At 36.6% G+C, this 20,836-nt stretch overlaps 1 protein-coding gene across 5 annotated transcripts in view; it reads left to right on the forward strand.

Moving 5' to 3' along the window:
- FBXW7 (F-box and WD repeat domain containing 7) overlaps positions 1 to 20,836 on the forward strand; it is a 212,802-nt gene that overhangs the window by 61,586 nt on the left and 130,380 nt on the right. For 2 of the 5 annotated variants that reach the window (XM_062199488.1, XM_062199489.1), the window contains 2 exons: positions 13,777 to 13,822; positions 19,483 to 19,644. The exons of 1 other annotated variant lie outside the window; for it this stretch is intronic. In XM_062199488.1, coding sequence (XP_062055472.1) covers positions 19,534 to 19,644 — 111 coding nt within the window. In that variant the 5' untranslated portion in view covers positions 13,777 to 13,822; positions 19,483 to 19,533. The remainder of the gene's footprint in view (positions 1 to 13,776; positions 13,823 to 19,482; positions 19,645 to 20,836) is intronic. 2 more of the 5 variants (XM_062199490.1, XM_062199493.1) reach the window with 1 other exon arrangement.

The following is a 20,836-nucleotide window of genomic DNA, read 5'->3' on the forward strand; positions in this document are numbered from 1 at the left end:
CTGCGTCAAGCCACTGCTACTTTAAGGCTGTTTTAAAAGATACTATATTGGTCAGCTTGTGGTCACAACAGGGAAATACCTGGGGTGAATTGGGCAGCTCCATTGGTTTGGTCTGATGAGCATAGTGGATGGCAGTGGCAGATTGCATATGAAAGATCACGTGGAGAGGCAGGAAGCAGAGAGATGTAGGATGTTTTAACAACCTCATCCTGAGATCTGTCTTCTGAAGGTACTCTCCCGGTAATGTCAGGACCTCCTACTAGGCTCTACCTCCTAAAAAGTTCCACTGATTTCTGGGTGCCACCCTGGGGACCAGCCCTTTAATATACAGGCCTTTGGGGGTACATTTAACATCCAAACTGATATCCAAACCATACAAGTATATTTCACCGTTTAATAAAGTCTGTGAACATACCAGGATATGTGTGTGTGTGTGCATGTGTGTGTATTTTTTTGTCATTTGCTTCTCCAAGAAGCTAGTCTCAGTTTATGAAAGCTCAGATTATGTGTAATTGTCTTCCAAAGTAACTTGCTTTAAAGGACTTCTACCTCCATTATCATTACGTTCTGTTTTGTTTAATAGCTATGTAATCAAGTTTACTATTCTTGCTTATTGTTTATTAGATTACTGCTTTCAACTCCTAGTTTAGTTCTTCAATCTGAGACTAGCAGTTACATAGTTAATTTCATTAAAGCAAGATTGTCATTCCAGAGAGTATTCTGTGCCTTCAGGGTGTTTGTTTGTTTGTGGTTTTTTTTTTTCCCCCTTTCAGGTTAGGTGTTTGGCATGTTGTTTAAGATGCTGCTTAGGATGCCCACATCCCATCTTGGAATGCCTGTGTTTGAGTCCTGGCTTTGTTCCCGATTTCAGCTTCTTGCTGGGCCAGGCCAGGCGGAAGCCATGAGCCAGGGACTCATTCCAGGTCTCTCACATGAGTGGCAGGGGCCCAGACACTTGGATCACCTTTTGTTGCCTTCCCAGCCACATTAGCAGGGAGCTAGATCAGAACTGGAGCAGCTGGGAAAGTTGATTTAGGATGTGCATAGGTTATATGCAAATACTGGACCATTTTATATAAGGAATTTGAATATCCATAGATTTGTTATTGGCAGAGGTTGTAGAACCAAGCTCTTGTGGATCCTAAGGGACAACTGGATTCTGCTGGGATGGTTGAGATTGCATTTAAGCTACTTACCAATCTGAGGAAAATTAACATTTTGACAGCATCAAATTGATATTTTAACTTCATCGAGCCTTTCAGTATGTCAGTATAGCATATTTCTTCATTTTTTAGGTCTTTAATTACTTTAATCAATTTTATAGTTTTCAGCATATAGATGCTGCACGTAGTTTGTTGATTTATAGGTAAGTATTTCTCTTTTTTGATAATATTGTAATTGCTACTGTTTTAATATTCTTTGTGGGGCAGGTGTCATGGTATAGTGGTTAATGCTGCTGCCTGTGATGCTGGCATCCCATATGGACACTAGTTCAAATCCTGGCTACTGCACTTCTGATCCAGCTCCCTGCTAACGGACTGGGAAAGCAGTGAAGGCAGCCTAAGTGCTTGGGCCTTTGCCACCCCGTGGGAGACATGGATGGAGCTCCTGGCTCCTGGCTTCATCCTGGCCCAGTGCTGGCCATTGTGGCCATCTGGGGAGTGGACCGGCAGATGAAAGGGTCTTTATCTCTCTCTAACTCTGACTTCAAAATAAATAAATCTTTAAAAAAATACAATTTTTATGTACTAATTTATTGCTAATATGTAAAAATACAATTGATTTTTGTCTGTTGCTCTTAGATCCCCATGACTATTTAAAATTATACACTAATTCTAGGAGCTTTTTTGTAGAGTTCTTTGGATTTCCTATTTCATATGAATAAAGTCTTTTTTCCCCTTCATTTCAGATTTGTTTGCCTTTGATTTCATTTTCTTTCCTAATTGCACTAACTAGGGCTTTCTAGTACAGTGCTGAATAGAAGTAGTGAGAACAAACATCCTACTTTGTTTCTGGCCTTTCATTAGTATTTTATTATTAAATATAATATTAGCTGTAGGTTGATTTACTTGCCCTTTATGAGCTTAAAAAAATCCCTTGTATTTCTGTTTTGCTGAGTATATTTTTCTTTTTAATTTGGAAGAGATAATGGATTTTTGTCTAATGCCTGCGTTTCAGCTATTGAAATAATCATGTAGCTTCTCTTGTTTAGGTTGTTAATGATTTATTGCATTATTTGATTTTTAAATACTGAATCAACTTGCATTCTTTCATAAATCCTACTTGCTTTTGAGCCATATAATTTTATATAGTTACATTGGATTTGCTTATTTTTTTAAAAACGATTATTTGAATGGCAGAGTTAAAGCGAGAGTGAGGAAGAGACAGAGAGACAGATCTTCGATCTGTGAATTCACTCCTCATGTGAATTAATAGATGGCCAGAGCCAGGTTGTTCTGAACCCAGGAACATGGACCTTCTTCTGGGTCTCCCATGTGGGTAGCAGGGGCCCAAGCACTTGGGCCATCCCCTCTCTGCTGCACTTCCCAGGCCATTAGCAGGGAGCTGGATGGAAGTGGAGCAGCTGGGACTCAAACTCACTGTGGCGCTGGTCCCTGGATTTGCTTATATCTCATTGAAGGTTTTATGTATGTTCATGAGGGATATTGTATGCTGTTTTCTTAAAAAGTTTTTGTCTCTTTTTTGGTATTTCCTTTCTCTTTTTTGGTATTTTTGTCTCTTTCTTGGTATTTTTTTTTGTCTCTTTTTGATATTTTGAGTTGGGAAGTATTCCCTCTTCTAGTCTCTGGAAGATTTTATGTTTAATAGGTATTTTTTTTTCCCTGAATGTTTTGTAGCATTTGCCATGAAATATCTGAGCATCTAGTTTCTCTTTTGGAGTACTGTTAACAATGAATTTGTTTTTATTTATATATATATTGAACAATCCAGGAGATCTAACTTTTCTTGAATGAGTTTTGGTAGTTTGTATCTTTCAGGATGAAATGATCCATTTTATCCCAGTTGCTGAAGTGTGGGCATAGAGGTGTACCTAGGTTTAAATGTTTTAATGTTTGTAAGGTCTATTGTGATATCTTTGATTTTATTCCTGTTAGAAATTGTTTCTCTTTTGTTTTATGTATTTGACTTGTCTGACTAAAGGCTTACCAGTTTTGTTGATCTTTTCAAAGAGCTAGCTTTTTATATTTATTAATTTCTGTGGTGTTTTTGGTTTGTTTGTTTTCAGTTCCATTATAACCCTTTTGATTTTTTTACTCTTTATTGTTGTTTTCCTTTTGGTTGCTTTGAGTTTGAGTTGCTCCTCTTATCCATTTTAGGGTTAAAGACCCCTGATTTGAGTCTTTGCTTTTTCTATCATAGATATTTTCATGCTATAAATTCTCTTTAAGCTCTACTTTGACTGCATTGTCCACATCTTGAAATATTTTCTAATTTCCCATGAGACTTCTTCGGGCAGCATATGTGGTTTTTATGTTTAGATGAGTTGTTGAATTCCCATATTTGGGACTTCTCATCTATCATTCTGTTACTCATGTCTGGCTTAATTTCATTGTAATCAGATAATATATTTAGGTGTCATTTCAGTTATTTTAAATGTGTTAAGCCTTGATTTATTGAGCTAAATGTTTATGTACATCTGAAAGGAATATATATTCTGTGGTTGTTTGGGACTACAAAGGGAAAATGTTGTAGCCTTTTATAAGATCAGACCTTAAGTCCTAATTGTTTTGTAGCCAATTGAGCACTGTAGCAAGATGCTGATACTTAGAGTACAGTCTTATGTTGGAGATGTGGTTTCATCATCATGTGAACAATATATGACAATATAGGTTATACTCACATGAATGTTCATGTTATGTGTCCTCCAAACACAGTGAAGAGGTGTGGTAGACAGACTTCCAAGGCTACTGCTGGTATAACATGACAGTGTTTTAAAGTCAGCTTTTTTTTTTTTTTTTTTGGTAAGTAGAAGGAATACATTCTAAAACAGAGATACAAAGAATACTATAGTAAATATGTAAATCATTAACATAGTGGGTTATTGTCATTAGTGTTGTGTAGTATATGTAATTGTATACGCTGTACTTTTCACATCAGCATCACCATATGCACGTAAGTGATGGGTTGTGTTGTGATGTTACAACACCTGTGACGTATTGCAATGATAGGCATCTATCAGCTTTATTATAACCTCATGGGACTTCTGTTGTACATGCAAGTCTGTCATTGACAAAATTGTTATGTGGTTCATGACTCCACCTGGTTCTAGATAGACCTGAATTTTACTGACTATGCAAATAAAATTTTACAGGATTCCCCCCTCCCCCATTTATTAAATAGAAGTGACAGATTTGATTTTATAGAACATTTCTGTTCTTTAGGATAGTTTTCATTTAATTTTGTAATGAAGGATTTAAGACTTAATATGTTCACTCTTTTTTAAATTTTCATTCTTTTTTTTTTTTTGGACAGGCAGAGTGGATAGTGAGAGAGAGAGACAGAGAGAAAGGTCTTCCTTTTTGCTGTTGGTTCACCCTCTAATGGCCGCTGGGGCCGGCGCGCTGGGGCCGGCGCACTGCGCTGATTCGAAGGCAGGAGCCAGGTGCTTCTCCTGGTCTCCCATACGGGTGCAGGGCCCAAGGACTTGGGCCATCCTCCACTGCCTTCCCAGGCCACAGCAGAGAGCTGGCCTGGAAGAGGGGCAACTGGGGTAGAAGCCGGCGCCCCAACCGGGACTAGAACCCGGTGTGCCAGCGCCGCAAGGCGGAGGATTAGCCTGTTAAGCATGGTGCCGGCCCAAATTTTCATTCTTTTGAAGATTTATTTATTTGAAAGACAGCGTTACAGAGAAAGAGGGAGACAGAGAGATCTCTTCCACCTGCCGGTTCACTTATCTGGTAGCTGCAACGGCCAGTGCTGGACCAAGCCAAAGTCAGGAGCCAGGAAGTTCATCCTGGTCTTCCACATGGATGACTGGAGCCCAAATACTTGGGCCATTTTCCACTACTTTTCTCAGGCAGATAGCAGGGAGCTGGATCAGAAGCAGAGTAGCCAGGACACAGACCACCTCTGGAAATTATTAAGAAACTGATCCATTGGAACCCATGCCATTGTCTTCTGTCACTCAGAATAACAAAATGCAACAGCACAAGACAAATAGGTTGTTAATAATTAGATTTCAATTCTAATCAGATACGGGTGTTTATTTAATTTAGAGAGGGGAATAAAAGTTGGTTAGATACATGGTGATTAGGTAAGTATAATGGAAAGTGGCTAAAAGGATATACATATAGGACTAGGACTGTGTTTATATTTTGAATAGAGAAGGGCACGTAGTATGTTAAATAGTAACCTAAACATTTTAGGCATATAAGAAAATTTGAAAAGCCTTTCTTCAGAAAGTATTGGTTTAAAAAAAATCTAAATATTTTTAAGCAAAAGGGCCAAATTGTTTGCTTTAAAGCTTTTATGAGTGTTCAGCTTAATGTATGAGTTAGCTATTCATGCTTTTAAAATATGTGCAGATTAATTTATTTATAAATCTGTCTTGAGCTTAAGACAACCATTAGCAAGATTTTATGCAAAGTTAATTACAGATTGAGTGCATTTCAGATTTCAGAGTAAGGATGCTCAACCAGTAAAGTCTATGCAGATATTCCAAATTTTGGAAAATTCCGAAATCTGAAACAGTTCTGGTCCCAAGCATTTCAGATAAGCTATACTCAACTTGTAATAGAAAGTCATAGGGAAGGAACTTTGTTGGTAAAATTCATATTTAAATTGAAATTAGTCTTATATTTACTAATACAAAATAACCATCTATATTTAACTTACCTCTGTGTAATCAATTTATTTCTATAAATTGAAATACATTGCTAGGAAATTCATATTTTCTAATTAGTGAGTTACATATTGTTAGTGTGATGATTTAATGTTATTTTATTGGTAGGTTATTCTTCAGCATTTGGTTTTTACAAAAATTAACTTTAAAATAGTTGAGCCATTATTTATTTTTTTTAACTTTTATTTAATGAATATAAATTTCCAATGTACAGCTTATGGATTACAATGGCTTCCCCCTCCCATAACTTCCCTCCCACCCGCAACCCTCCCCTCTCCCGCTCCCTCTCCCTTTCCATTCACAACAAGATTCATTTTCAATTCTCTTTATATACAGAAGATCAATTTAGTATATATTAAGTAAAGATTTCAACAGTTTGCACCTACATAGAAACACAAAGTGAAACATACTGTTTGAGTATTAGTTATAGCATTAAATCACAATGTATAGCACATTAAGGACAGAGATCCCACATGAGGAGCAAGTGCACAGTGACTCCTGTTGTTGACCTAACAAATTGACACTCTAGTTTATGGCACCAGTAACTACCCTAGACTCTTGTCATGAGTTGCCAAGGCTATGGAAGCCTTCCAAGTTTGCTGACTCTGATCATATTTAGACAAGGTCATAAAAGACAGGGTGAGGATAGTAACCAATGATCCTAAGAGTGGCATTAACCAGGTCTGAACAATTATACAGCATTAAGTGGGGAAGAGGACCATCAGTACACACAGGTTGGGAGTAGAGCCATTGGTGGTAGAGTAGAGGTTATGATTATGAAGGAATGAGGCCCAAGTGTGCTAGATAGGGTCTAGAACAAAGGACAGAGTCATTATTAGAGGAGCTAAGAAAGGTGTTGTCTAAGGTACAATTAAGTTTTCTGATTGAGAGGCAAATAGAACCTGACAGAAGGGGCTTGATAATAATCTGGTGGGCTTTAGGCCTTGTAAGTTAAGAGGCCCAGACCTATCTATCTCTTCACATGGGGTACATCTAAGGGAGGTGTGAACCTCCTAGGGGAAGGCACTCTGTTGACTTTCATTACTTAGCTGGCCTGGGAGGAGAGCTGGCCAGGTAAAGGCAGGTGGCATCTCTAACAAGAAATTTACAGTTCTGCCTTCAATGTTGCTGACCCTACTTGGCCGTCCCCTTAGCTCCAGTGGTCACTTTGGAAGCTGGGCTGAGTGAAGGGCTTTTCAGCTTAGAGCCAATAAGATCTGTGGCTCTGACCTGGGCATCCTTCGACTCCAGGGCAGGTCCATTTCCAGTGATCCAACTCTTGGCAGAGCTGCCAGGGCTCTTCACAAGTTGACTTCTGCTGAAGCCCAGGCTTACCACATTGAAAGCCACTGCAGTAGACTGGCCTGTTGGGTCTCCTTGAGGGCAGATCACTGTACAGATCAGCCATTAATAGGCCTGCCACCCATTGCTTCTGATGCCTAGCTTTCTTTTCCTCCTGGTTTGTGTTAAAGCAGACCAGAGGATGCAAGTCAAGGGAGTGCCCAAGTCCCATCTCTAATCTTTGGTGGCCTGAACTACAAGTCTATAGTCACAGGCATGTTCTGTAGTAGTTTTTCTAAGGTAGACAATGCCCATGAGGAAAATTATATTCTCACTTAAAAACTTTCTTTCCCTTTGGTCTGAAAGGGAGGTTTTTTTCTACTTACTGTATACTTCGCTGATGTCGAAGTGAATCTAGCTATGAGATTATTATTTAAGCTCTTATTTTGGCTATGCTATTACAGAAAAATGTTAGCCATCTCTTTTATAGGGTCTAAAGATTAAATTGTGCATCCTACAGATTCCTTTATAATAGAATTAGTTTCCTACCTTGAGGAGAATAGAGAAATGAAAGAACAAGTTGGGCTTAGAATAGAGAAATGAGGGAGCAAGTCCTAGATCGCTTGCTGACAATAGCAATATTACATGAATACTTAGCAAACTGTTTCAACCATTAGATAACAACTTAAGAAAACATTTACCAGAAGGTCCAATGCCTTCTGTAAATTTTAAGAAGCATGTATTTGGAAACACCTCTTAAATATCTAACATGGTGTAGTTTTTAGTTTCTTTCTACCAACAAATATAAAACATAGGATGCAGAGATTCCAGTCACACGATTTAAAATGTATCTTTGATTAATTTTAGCAGCTTAAATTTATGGACAATATTATCTATAAGCCAAGTAAAATAAAATTCTTAATAAAATTTTCCCATGTGGACATACAATATGTACACACATATAACAAAGCATAGTAGACCAATATAGCAATTTTAATAATAGCTTTTAAAATCTTTAACTCTTTTTGTAGATTGCCAATTGATTTGAATTGCTTTTTGTTTTTAGTAACCTCAGTTAACCATACTTTCTCTCAGTTGGTACTGTTAATACATTATTGGCTTCATCTGTTTACAGAGCCATCCCAAAGTACTGAATACAATAGAAGTGGCTGGAAAAAGTCCATAGGAACCTATAGGAGGACAGCTAAACACAGAACCAACAATGCTTTAGTTTTATGAGCAGCAAATCATATATAACTGTGGATGACAAAAGACTTTAAGTTGCCATGTTTAAAATTATAAACTCATCAACCAACAAGAGGCACTTGCTTACTTCACAGTATTTTTGAAAGCACCTGTAGGCTTTTACAAGTATTTAACCCTTTAGGCTCTGGGGCTTTCTCATTAAGATAACTATCATGTCTAGTAACACAAGATCATTAGACTTTTTAATTCTCAAACATTTGTATTAATAGCATTTTCCATTATAGAAACTTAAAATTTAGTACCACGTCACATCTTGACAATACTTCTATTATAATCCAAATAGCCTGATTAGTTGGTGTCTCTATAAGATGAGAGACATAGGTCCTTCGATTTTTTCAGTTGGGCCCAAACTGGAAAAACCAAAGTCCAAGATTTACTGGAAATTTTAGAGACCAGATTGTTTGAAACTTTGATTTTTTGAATGCCTGTCAAGAATGCCAAGAAGGCTCAAAATCCAAAATATCTGGTTGAAATAAGATTCCTTAAAATCATGACATAATATAGACCAAATTTGATCATTGTTACAAGGTGATTATTCAAATCTTTGAAAATAAGCACATATTTAAATAACCCATAGCTCAATAAAAATTCAGCTGTTTTTGAACAATTAGAATTTAACAGACATCAAGAGAAAACATAATAGATTACTTTAACACATTGATTTAACAGAGCATCAGAGTTTAATTCTATGTCAAAGAGAAATTGAGCTTCCTGTGATCTTTTGCCTTGAGGGTTCCTTCCTTTACCTTCTTTCATGTTGATGACCACGTTTCTGAGTTTCTGTGTGTAACACATCTTTAAGCATCTTTTGCAGGGCAGGACGAGTGGCAACAAATTCTTTCAGTTTCTGTTTGCTATGAAAAGTCTTAATTTCACCTTCATTCACAAATGAGAGCTTTGCAGGATATAATATTCTGGGCTGGCAGTTTTTCTCTCTTAGTACCTGGGCTATGTCTCGCCATTCCCTTCAAGCTTGTAGGGTTTCTGATGAGAAGTCAACTGTGAGTCTAATTGGAGATCCTCTGAGAGTAATCTGACGTTTCTCTCTTGCACCTTTTAGAATCTTTTCTTTATGTTTCACTGTGGTGAGTTTGATTACAATGTGTCGTGGTGAGGATCTCTTTTGGTCATGTTTATTAGGGGTTCTATAAGCTTCCTCTACTAAGATGTCTCTGTCCTTCTCCAAACCTGGGAAATTTTCTGCTAGTATCTCACTGAAAAGGCCTTCCAATCCTTTCTCCCTCTCCATGCCTTCAGGAACTCCTAGAACCCGAATGTTGGGTTTTTTAATAGTATCCTGTAGATTCCCGACAATATTTTTTAGATTTCTAATTTCCTCTTCTTTTCTTTGGTTTGCCTATTTCCTTTTCTGTTCTCTGTCTTCTAAGTCCTATATTCCCTCTTCTGCTTCACCCATTCTGTTTTTAAGGCTCTCTAATGTGTTTGTCATTTGATCTATTGAATTCTTCATTTCATTATGATTTCTCGTCACTATCAGAGTTTCTTGTTCCACTAGTTGTTTCATTTCATTTTGATTCCTCCTTAATATTTCATTTTCACGAGAGAGATTTTCTATCTTGTCCATTAAGGATTTCTGTAGTTCAAGAATTTGTTTTTGAGAACTTGTTAATGTTCTTATCAATTTTTTGAGATCCGCTTCTTGCATTTCTTCTATCTCATCATCTTCATAATCTTGAATTGGGGTGTCTTTTTCATTTGGGGGCATCATAGTATCTTCCTTGTTCTTGTTACCTCGGTTTTTGCGTTTGTTGTTTGGCATGTTGGAGATATTTGGTTTCTTCACTGTGGTGTTTTTTCTTGTTATACTATGGCTCTAGGTTTAGTGGACTGTCTGCTTTCGGTGGAGCCTTAGAGTCTTGAGATGAGTGTGGCCTGAGAGCTCTGTTTGGTTCCTCAGGGTTGAGGGTGTGCCAAAGGTGACACTCCCAGGTTAGGCGTGGTCTCTCTCTCTCTCTCTCTCTCTCTCTCTCTCTTTTTTTTTTTTTTGATTCAAAAGGGAAGTAATTCCACACAGCTGAATGGAATTGGAGGTAGTTAGTAGGCAAATGATATACCCACAGGAGCCAGAGATCAGAATCTCTTTCCCAAGGACCACACAGGGAATCTCTGCTGCCCTTGGTGTGGGCTCCAATTCTCCTGCAGTCTCCCACTGGGTTGTCAAGTTAGATCCTAATCTCCTGTTATTTCACCCCCCCCCCCCCAGAGTCAGGTTTTTCTGCTAGGCTCAGGGCCGGTGCAGACCTGAGGCTGCCCCGCTTTATAACGTATGTCCAAAATGGCGCCTGCTCTTTGTCTTGCTCGCCTTTGAGAGATGAGCTGAGTGAGAGAAACTCGTGTCCCTATCAGTCACTTTTTTTTTTTCTCTCTCTCTCTCTCTCTTCTAGTTAGCCTGGTGAAATTTTCCCCATGGGGTTTCAAGCCTCGTTCCCTCTAGTCTCCTCTTTCTGCTTGCCCGGCTGGTGTCTCGGGCTATTGAGGTTCGGCTCACCTCGCGTTCCAGCGCTGGTGTGTTGAGTCTGCCGCTGGTGTCCCGAACTTGGGCTCCCACGCTCTCCATGCAGGTCCACTGTGAACCACTAGTTCCTGAAGAGTTTCCTCTGCTGTTTCTCCCCCTACTCTTCCTTGAACTTGTAGTATCTCCACTTTTATTAAACTGTCTCTTCCCGGACTATCAGTGTGCACCCTTCCTATTCCGCCATCTTGCCGCTCTCTCAGTTGAGCCATTATTTGTATAAAGAAAGGCATAGATGAGCTCCTTTTAACTGCAGTGTACATCAAGATTTCCGCTCTTCAGCAGTTTCCCGTCTCCTTTCTCACCCAGTAACTTCTTCAGAAGAAAGGGGAGTGCTATTCTGACTTTGCAACCAGATTAATTTGTTTTGCTTTTGAATCTTGTACAAGTAAATTGCGTACCATGTGCTTTTTCTTTTCGTTTTATTTCTGGGCTCTTTCACATAGTATTGTATTTCTGAGATGTATCATATTTTGTTTGTCGTGTTGTTTTTCATTTTTGCTGAGGTGTAAGGGTTCAGTGTGTGAATATACTACAGTTTATTTCTCCCTGTATATTGATAGATTTAGATTATGTACAGTTTTGTGCTCTTCTTGTACATACCTTTTTGTACATGTGCACACATTTCTATTGAGTTTATACACAGGAGTGGTATTGCTTAGTCATTGGGAATGTGTATTTTCAGTTTTAGTTATTTCCAAAAAGCTTCCCATTCTGTTCACAGCATTTTATATCTCTACCTGCAAGGCATGAAAATGACAGTTGAAGCCCAATCTTGCTTATACTAGCATTGTTTGTGTCTAGATAAAAGTTAATCGTTTTCATTGGTATCTCATTGCGATGTTAAATTTGTATTCTCTTGATATTCCTGATATTAGCTTTTCTAATTATCTTTTGTCAAGTTTTTGGTTTTTTAGCCTCTCTTAAAAAATTGTTGCTTTTTTTTTCTTGATGATTTGACACTTTTTAAAAATTAAATATATTTTGAATATGAATCATTTGTTAGACATGCACATTGCTAATATTTTTTCCTATTCTGTAACTTGCATTTTCACTTTTTTAAAAAAAGAATAGTTTTTAGTTGTAATGAAGTCTACTTTGTTGTGCTTTTCAGTGTATCCTTTTAAAAAGTCTTCTAATTGAAAGTCATGCTGATTGTGCCATCCTACAGAAGCTTTATTATTTTAAATTTTATATTTGGTTCTCAAATACACCTCCCTTCCCCCCTTTTTTAATGGCCTGTGCATGGATGTCATTAATTTGATTGCTTATTAGCAGTAGTGGTCTCTGTTGGTATGACTTACTCGTAAGAAAAGATTTCGTTTTTATATGTGGTATTGTAATTTCTAGGATGGCAAGATTTTCTACTAGTTAAGAAAAGTGATTTTTATTCTGGTGATTCTCTAAAAGGACTTTAAAAACAGCTTTTTTCCTGGCTCTGAAATGGGCAGTTTTACTTCATAATATGTGATGTTCTCCCTTATATGTAATTTTGCTTTTGAGGTGTCTTAGTGGTAGTTTTAAACCATTAAGTTATGCAGTCAGATGTAGCTACTGTGTTTAAGAATTACTCATACTCACTATAAGGCATGAAGTGATTAAAAAAAGTTTTCAGTTCCAGAGCAAAATGCTTAGCAGACAGGGCGCTCTGTAAATATTGTTACTGGTTTTATTTTTGAATTTTTGAACTTAAGATGACTTGAGAGCTGACTAAAAGGATTTGTAATTTGTTTATTATAAAATTAATTACAGCAACTTTTATAAATAGTAAAATTCATTTGCCAGTTTATGCAGTTTTTTAATTATGGGTAAAATATTTAAATTTTATTTTTTATTTTTTAACGCTTTACCTATTCATTTGAAAGGCAGAGTTAAAGAGAGGGAGAGGGAGAGAGGTCTTCCATTAGCTGGTTCACTCCCCAAATGGCCACAGCTGGGCCTATCCGAAGCCAAGAACCAGGAGCTTCTTCCAGCTCTCCCACATGGGTGTAGGGGCCCAAGGACATGGGACATCTTCTACTGCTTTCTCAGGTTATAGCAGAGAGCCAGATTGGAAGTGGAGCAGCCGGGACTCGAACCAGTGCCCATATGGGATTCTGGCACTGCAGACGGCAGCCTTACCTGCTACGCCACAGTGCCGGCCCCTACATTTTATTTTTGCTATCAACAAACACAGAGAAGGAGAGGGGGAGAGAGAGAGAGGGAGAGAGAGAAAGAGATCTTCCACTCGCTGGTTTACTCCCCAACTGGCCACAACTGCTGGAGCTGTGCTGATCCGAAGCCAGGATCCAGAAGCTTCTTCCATGTCTCCATGCGGGTGCAGGGGCCCAAAGACTTAGGCCATCTCCTGCTGCCTTCCCAGGTCCATAGCAGAGAGCTGGATCGGAAGTGGAGCAGCCAGGACTTGAACTGGTGTTTATATGGGATGCTGGCACTGTGGACGGCAGGTTTACCTGCTGTGCCACAGCACCGGCCCCATTGGTTCTACTTAAAAAACAATTTTATTTGAAAGGCAGATACACACATGTGTTCCACATGCCCACTCCCGATCTTTAATTTTTTTAAATTTACGATAGCGCTCATTATTTTTGTGGTCTAGTGTGGACTCTTCCATTTTTATAATTTATTGGCTTCTCTAAATATTACATTTGAAATTTGTTATTTATAAAATTATTAAAATGTTTTATATTATATGCCAAAGTTTTAGTACATGCTTTAAATTTTAAAGTGTTGAACACAAACATGCTACTCTAGTAAATGGAATTTTTGTGTAGATTTTACAGAGTAGATGAAACCTTAAAGTTGAAAAATTCTTTCTTTTTTTATTATTTAGGGAATCTCAACCATCAGTGAGATTTTTAAAGACACATGAATATTTGGTAAGTACCTTCTCCATGTGAAATTCTTTTCCTGTTACTAAAGTTTATACATATGCTACATGAATGACATTTACAATGCCCAATGTAAAATATCAGTATGATTTATGTTTCTTTCAACTTCTACTTGGGCAGTAGAGTTTTTTCATTTCTGACCCTTTTTATAAACAGTTCTCAGAAAATTCTTCTTGTGTACAGCTTAAATATTAAGAGTTCAGAAAAAATGGTTTTGGAGGGCAGGAATGCTAATACTTTATGAATGAAACCGAATTTTCTCTACTTGAGCTTTCATGATAGTTCTCTGTTAGCTGCTGACATTAGTTCAGATTTCTTTTTAGCTGTCCCTTGTTTGACTCTTTCTAATGGGTTTTGTTTGCTACAACATGACAAGATAAACCCCCTTACTACAGCCGGGCTGTATTTTGTTTCCTGTCCAATTTCTTTGTGCCAAGAATAAAATTTGAAGAATGTTGTAGGTGTCACAGTTAAGACTTTTATAAACCTATCATTTCACTAGATAAAATAACTTATACAATTTTAGTTTTAAATAAAGGTAGATGAGTTCATCTCAGAATGTATTTTCCTTCAGCTATATAATGTTTCAGATTTGCATGCATGGTGATTATAAATGCTTTGGTCAGTCACGATTTAAAAATTAGTAAGTATACTTCAAAAGTAGGAGAGGTGTGTATAGATACCATGTCATCAAATGGTTACTATGTGATCTTTTAGTGATGGTTTCTAACGTAGTCCATGAAAGATATTTATGGAGGAATACATTATTGAACTGGGTAAAGGATTTTTCCTAGATAAAACATGAGAGGTCTACAGAAAGTTTGTGGAAGATGCATATTTTGAAATATTGAGCATGGATTTCAGTTTTTTTTTGGCACCAAAGTAAACTTATTTTTAAATTTCATTTTCTACAGACTTTTTGAAGTAGACTCATATTTAATGATAAACATTAGTTTCTTTTATACTTTTTCATGTGTTTGAAGCAATAAATAGTTAAGCAGTGATGTTTTAAAATTCTAAAATAATGATAGTGGATGCTTAAATATTCCACAATTATACTATTTGGCTTACTGCATGGTTGTAACAAGTATAACAGTGTTAGGAGCAAATGACAGTCTCTCACAGATTTTTACTCATGTAAAATGTGGTAACTGATTTCCTGAGATGTATTTAATAGAGAGGAGTCATTTACTATAATTTTCTCCCATCAATGCATGAATTTGAGTTAGAGGGAACCAGTTGTCTTTGCATTATATATGTTTGTGGTGTATGTTTCCTCTTTGCAAATTTATTTTTAGTGGCAGTTTTGTTGAGATACAGTTTTCATACCAGAAAATTCAACCCTAACCGTATCTCACTGGTAGTTTGGCAAAATCTCAGAGTTGTGCAGTTATCATCTCTAATCTTAGGCTGCCTCTGTCACTTTCCCTCCTATCCTGCATCTCTCACCTCCTAGCTCTAGGCAGCCACCAGTGTACTTTATGCTTACATGGATTTGCCTATTTCTGAACATTTTATAAAAATAGAATCATATAATATTTGTCTTTTTGTGTCTGGCTTCTTTCCATAATATATATTCTTAACATAATATATAGAGTGTGTATCAATATCTCATTCATTTTTGTAGCTGAGTAATATTCCATTGTATACCACATTTTGTTTATCCTTTTTTTGTTGTTGTTGTTGGCTGTTAGGAATGCTCTGTTGTGAACATTCTTACTCTTGTATAAGTTTTTGTGAAGACATGGATTTTAGTTTCTTTTGTAGATATATGGATAGGCTGGAATTGCTGGCTAATACAGTAACTTTGTGTAATTCTTTGAGAAACTCTCATAATGGTGTACCATTTTGCAGTCCCACCAGTAGTATATAAGCATATAAGAATCTCTAGTTTCTTTGCATCCTCATGGACAAATATTGTATTTTAGTCATCCTAATTAATATGAGGTGGAATATCATTGTGGTTTTTTTATTCTCATTTCCATATGCTTATTGACTGCTTATCTTATTTGCAGAAATATCTATTCAAATCCTTTGCCAATTTAAAAAATTGTGTGATACCCTTTCTTTATATATCCCAGGAACTAGGTCCTTATTAGATATATGTTTTTCAAATATTTTTCCTATTCTGTGGATTGTCTCCTTTACTTTTTTGATAGTGTCATTCAGACCACAAATCTTTTTAATTTTGGTGAAACCTAGTCTTTTATCTCTTTCCTTCATTTCTTGTGCTTTCAGTATCATATTGCAAATTGATTTTTAAATAAATATTCATTGATAGTTTAGTTCTGTGACAAGGTTTTAATTATCACAGAACTCTGAGAAAGCATTGGCATTTCCTGTGTTTGACAGCCAAAGCTCAAAGGAGGCAATTATTTTTGCATTTGTGCTTCAATTCCCAAGCTAATTGTTTTAAGAAAATCCTTATATTTTGATCCTATGTCTTACCATGAAAATGTTAGCTTTGTGTGATATGTTTATTGCCACTAGTCTCGTGAATGTATGTTCCTTTTTTTGGATTAGAGAAGGGAGAGGCCATCCTTAATAGTTGAGACAGTCATGGCTGTTACTGCATATTTGATTTCACACCATAATAAACCATTGCCTTTTAGATTTAGAGTATTATCAGAGGTCTTTGCCCTGTGAAGAAAAAATAGATTTTGAGAATCTCATTGATTTTAGGCTTGTGCAGAAAATTGGTAGACAAAAACATTTTTGTACATCTACTATGAAATATGTAGTTTTTCTCTGCTTTATTAATTATATGTTTTTAAAAAAATTTTGGACGGATCAGAGTCCTAAGTTATTTTTTATCATTATGTGACTTTTGCTCTTGAACGAGAACTGACTCATGTGAGATTTGTGTTTGCTCTTGTTTGTTTTTTGACTGAGTCCATTCCTCTACCTGCATGCAGTTTAGGTGGCCAGAAGTTGGCTTGAGGTGTCAGAGGACACAAAATGGGGCTAACTGCATGGTTAAAATTAAGGCGGGAAATCCTGAAAGTAGTGTCACACCCGGGGTTGTGAATCATCTATCTGAATACAATCTGAACCCAGTTCATTGGCCAACCACCAAACTGCTCAGGTGCAGGCATAATCCACAGAGCATCAGACTAAAAGAAAGAAGCAGCTAGAAGGTGAAATCAGTTGTTGCTGACCACAAAGGAGATGACATTTGTAGTTTGAGTTCAGGCAAGCCTGTTAGAACTATATAACACCAAAATCAAAACTGAACAGACCTTTGAAAGAATATAACAAAAACCAGAGTTGCTATAATATGCCATTAGTCATCTAATGTCCATTTTAACCAAAATTATTGGATATGCAAAGAAATTGGAAATGTGGCCCCTTTCCAGATAAAGAAAATTAATCAGTATAAACTAGTCTTAAGTAGGGCTAGAAATTTCAAACTCTTAAAAGACTTTAAAGCAACTTTAAGTGTAATCAGAAGAATTGTGTTAAAAGGATTAAAGAAAAATAGCCCTACTGAGTGAACAGACAGGCAATCTCAACAGAGAAACACATTGTAAAGAAAAAGCAAAAGAGGGATGGGTGTTGTGGTGCAGCAAGTTAAGCGGCTACTTAGGATACCCACATCCAACACTGGAGTGCCTGGTTCCGCTGCCGGCTACTCCACTTCCAACCAGCCTTCTGTTAATACACATCCTGGGAAGAAGAAGATGATGGCTCAAGACTTCAGTCCCTGCCATGCCTGTGGGAGACTGCATGGAGCTGGAGGTCCTGGCTTTGTCCTGGCCCAGCTCTGGCTGTTGCAGGTGTTTGGGGAGTGAACCAACAGGTGGAAGACTTCTCTCTCTCTTTCTCTTTCTGTTGCTTTTTCATATAAAAAAAATAAATAACTAAACAAGCTTTTCGAAAAAGAAGAAGTAAAAGAGAATTTTAGGGTTGAGAAAATCAGTATCTGTCGGGATTCCCACATCCCACACTGGAGTGCCTGGGGTTTGAGTCTTGGGTCTGATCCTGATTCTAGCAAGCAGCAGGAGATGGCTCAAGCAGGTGAGTCCCTGCTGCCCATCTGGGAGACCTGGATTGAGTTCCTGGATCCCAGTTTTGGCTTCGCCAAGCCCCATATCTTTTGCCAGCATTTGGAGAGTAGGCAAGCAATGAGAACACACTCTCTCTTCTACCCCTGGCTCAATTTTTTAAAAAAAGGGGTATGTGTGAAATGTAATTAGGTAAAGAAAATCAGCTGTTGGAGATGACAGAATAATCACTGAGAGATGGAAAGAGTGGAGACAGATGAACAGAGTTTGAGACGCCTGTGACAACATACCCAGTGTTGAGCATGCAGCTAATAGAGTCTCAGGAGAATAAATGATGCCTGGTGGAGAGCACCAATTTACATGTCCAGGAAGCACAGCAAACATCAGAATAAACACACAGAAACAACCCATCTAGCTATGTAGGTGGCCAAATTGTCCAAATCATGAATGCAGCAAGAGAAAAATAACTTCTTATAAGAAAAATGGAGGCTAGAAAACATGGAAATAATATATTCAAATAGCTGAAAGGAAAGAAAGCTATCAAGTAACAATTCTATATCCACCTAAGATTCAAAGTAAAAATAAAGATGTATTCAGATAAACAGAAACTAGGACTTTTCACTGTCTGACCCCATTACAAGCAATTCTGAAGGAACTTCATCAGCCTGAGTGCCATTACAGGAAGGCAGGAATCAATATCAAAACTAGTAAATATGTAACCTATTATAACTTTTATAATCAATAAAAACTGCATATCTTCCTTATTTTAAAAAATTATCTGTGACTTAAAGGAAAATTTATGATGTTGTATTGTTGGGTTTCTAATGTATATATGTAGCATTATCACAAAGTTAAGGTATTTCTGTCTGGTTTAATTTGCACTTCCCCGATGCCAGTGTTCAGCATTTTTCATGAGTTTTTATCCATTTGAATATCTCTTTTTGTGAAGTGTCTGGTCAAGATTTTGAGGACTCACATGATCCATAGTGTTAAATATGCACATGCCATAGTAAGACATACAATGAAAAGTTGACATTCAACAATATTTAGTATTCTAATTTATGAACAGATCTTTTTCTTATTTAGGTTATCTGTTACACTTCTCAGTAATGTAGTTTTTTTTACTTTTGAAAATGTAGTAAAATATGTGTAAAATAAAGTTTTCCATTTTAATCATTTTAGATGTACAGTTCATTAACATTATTGACGATTACAGTGGTGTGCGTCTGTCACCACTGTTTCCAGAACTTTTCCATCACTCCAAACAGAAATTCTATACCCATTAAGTAGTATTTCTCTTTTTGGCTTTCCTAGTCCCTGGTAATTTTTACTGTTTGTCTTCATGAGTTTTCCTTATCTCCATATTTCATATAATGGAATCCTATAATATTTATCTAATGAGATTGGAGCCTACTAGTAGGAGATAAGGTTGTAAAGGAAAAGAAAGGCTAAATTATATATGGCCTGGATAGGCTAAGGTAAGGAATTTAAGTTTTAATTCTAGTTGTAATGGGATCACTTGCTGGGAATTTTTCACATACTGATTGGTGGTGAGATTTTCTCATGTGCTCTTCTGGGGACCCAGGCTTCTTTCATCTCTTGGCTCCATCACTCCATTGTGCTTTATTCTCATGTTTTTTTCAGCTGTATCAGGAAAGGGAGATAACCTGGATACCTGTTCTCTTAAAATACCCAATGCAGAAGGACATACATTACTTCCAAAACTCTTCCTCCTTTGGTGAGAATTTAGTTACATGTAATTGCAAGGGAGTCATGCGCTCAGCTACAATCCTGTTACTATGGAAGGTGAGAATGAATTTTGGTTAAAAAATTTGGTGTCTCTGCCATGTTGATACTTACATATTAGCACATAAAATCTGACTTACTCTACTATTTAGTATTCCATATTAAGATTGTACTATAGTTTAATAGTTAACTTTCCCTTTTTTGCTAGATTAAAGTCATTTTGATTTTCTTGGTATCACAAACAAGTTTGCAGCAGGCAACCTTATTATGCCTCTGGACGTTAGGGTAATAACAAAAAGTGTAATTACAGCATAATAGAATCTAAACATTAAACATAGACATTGTAACATTGTCCTTCAGCTGTTACTTTCTCAATGGATGAGAGTTTCCTTTTCCCTATCTCCCTCATTATCACTTTTTTATAATTGAGCTGAAAATGTTTCTTCATTGTTTTGATTTGTGTTTACTTTATTACTAGTGAGATTTAATCTCTTTTGGTAAGTTTTTGGCTACTTCTTCTGTGAATTGCATATTATATATTCCTATTTTTTCTATTAAAGTTGCTTTTAAAAAGTTAATTTGGTTAATCTTTTAATCCTTTGCCCTCTGATATATGTTTCAAAAACATCTTCCCAGTTTGCAATCAGTTAAAAAAGTTATTTGTGGTGTTTGTTCTATTGTTTCTTTACTATTTCAATATAGAAATAAAAAATTTGACATATTAAACTTCATATTACTTGTTTTCAAACTGCAAGCATTAGTCTATTTTTATAAAGTTTTTTAGATTCTGAAAAATTTCTGTTTTTTTTTTTATCTTTTGTTATTTTCCCCTTTTATTTAAAAATTTTCAGGACTAAAGAGAATAGTGCAATGATAACGTGACAGTCTTCACCTAGACTTATAACTTTATATTTTGTTAATATCTTACTATATTTTCTTATATTCTATATATTTTGTTTGTATCCATATGTACATTTAACATAAAATTTTATTTTGGTTAATTAATTAGTGAGTTTTAGACATCTTGACACTTTAGTAATAAATACGGAGCATTCGTAAAATAAGAATATTTTCCATGTACACCCACAAGTATCATTTTTATTCCTATGAAGATTATCCCTAATTTGATAAAATCTAACAACATAATCCATTTACAGATTTTCCCAGTTACCTAAAGCCTTTTATAATTTCCATCTCTGTCCTCACCAGCTCTCCTCACCCAGTGGTGCCTGCTCAATCCAGGATGACTCAT

This window comes from Lepus europaeus, chromosome 8, assembly GCF_033115175.1.
Source record: "Lepus europaeus isolate LE1 chromosome 8, mLepTim1.pri, whole genome shotgun sequence".
NCBI lineage: Eukaryota > Metazoa > Chordata > Mammalia > Lagomorpha > Leporidae > Lepus > Lepus europaeus.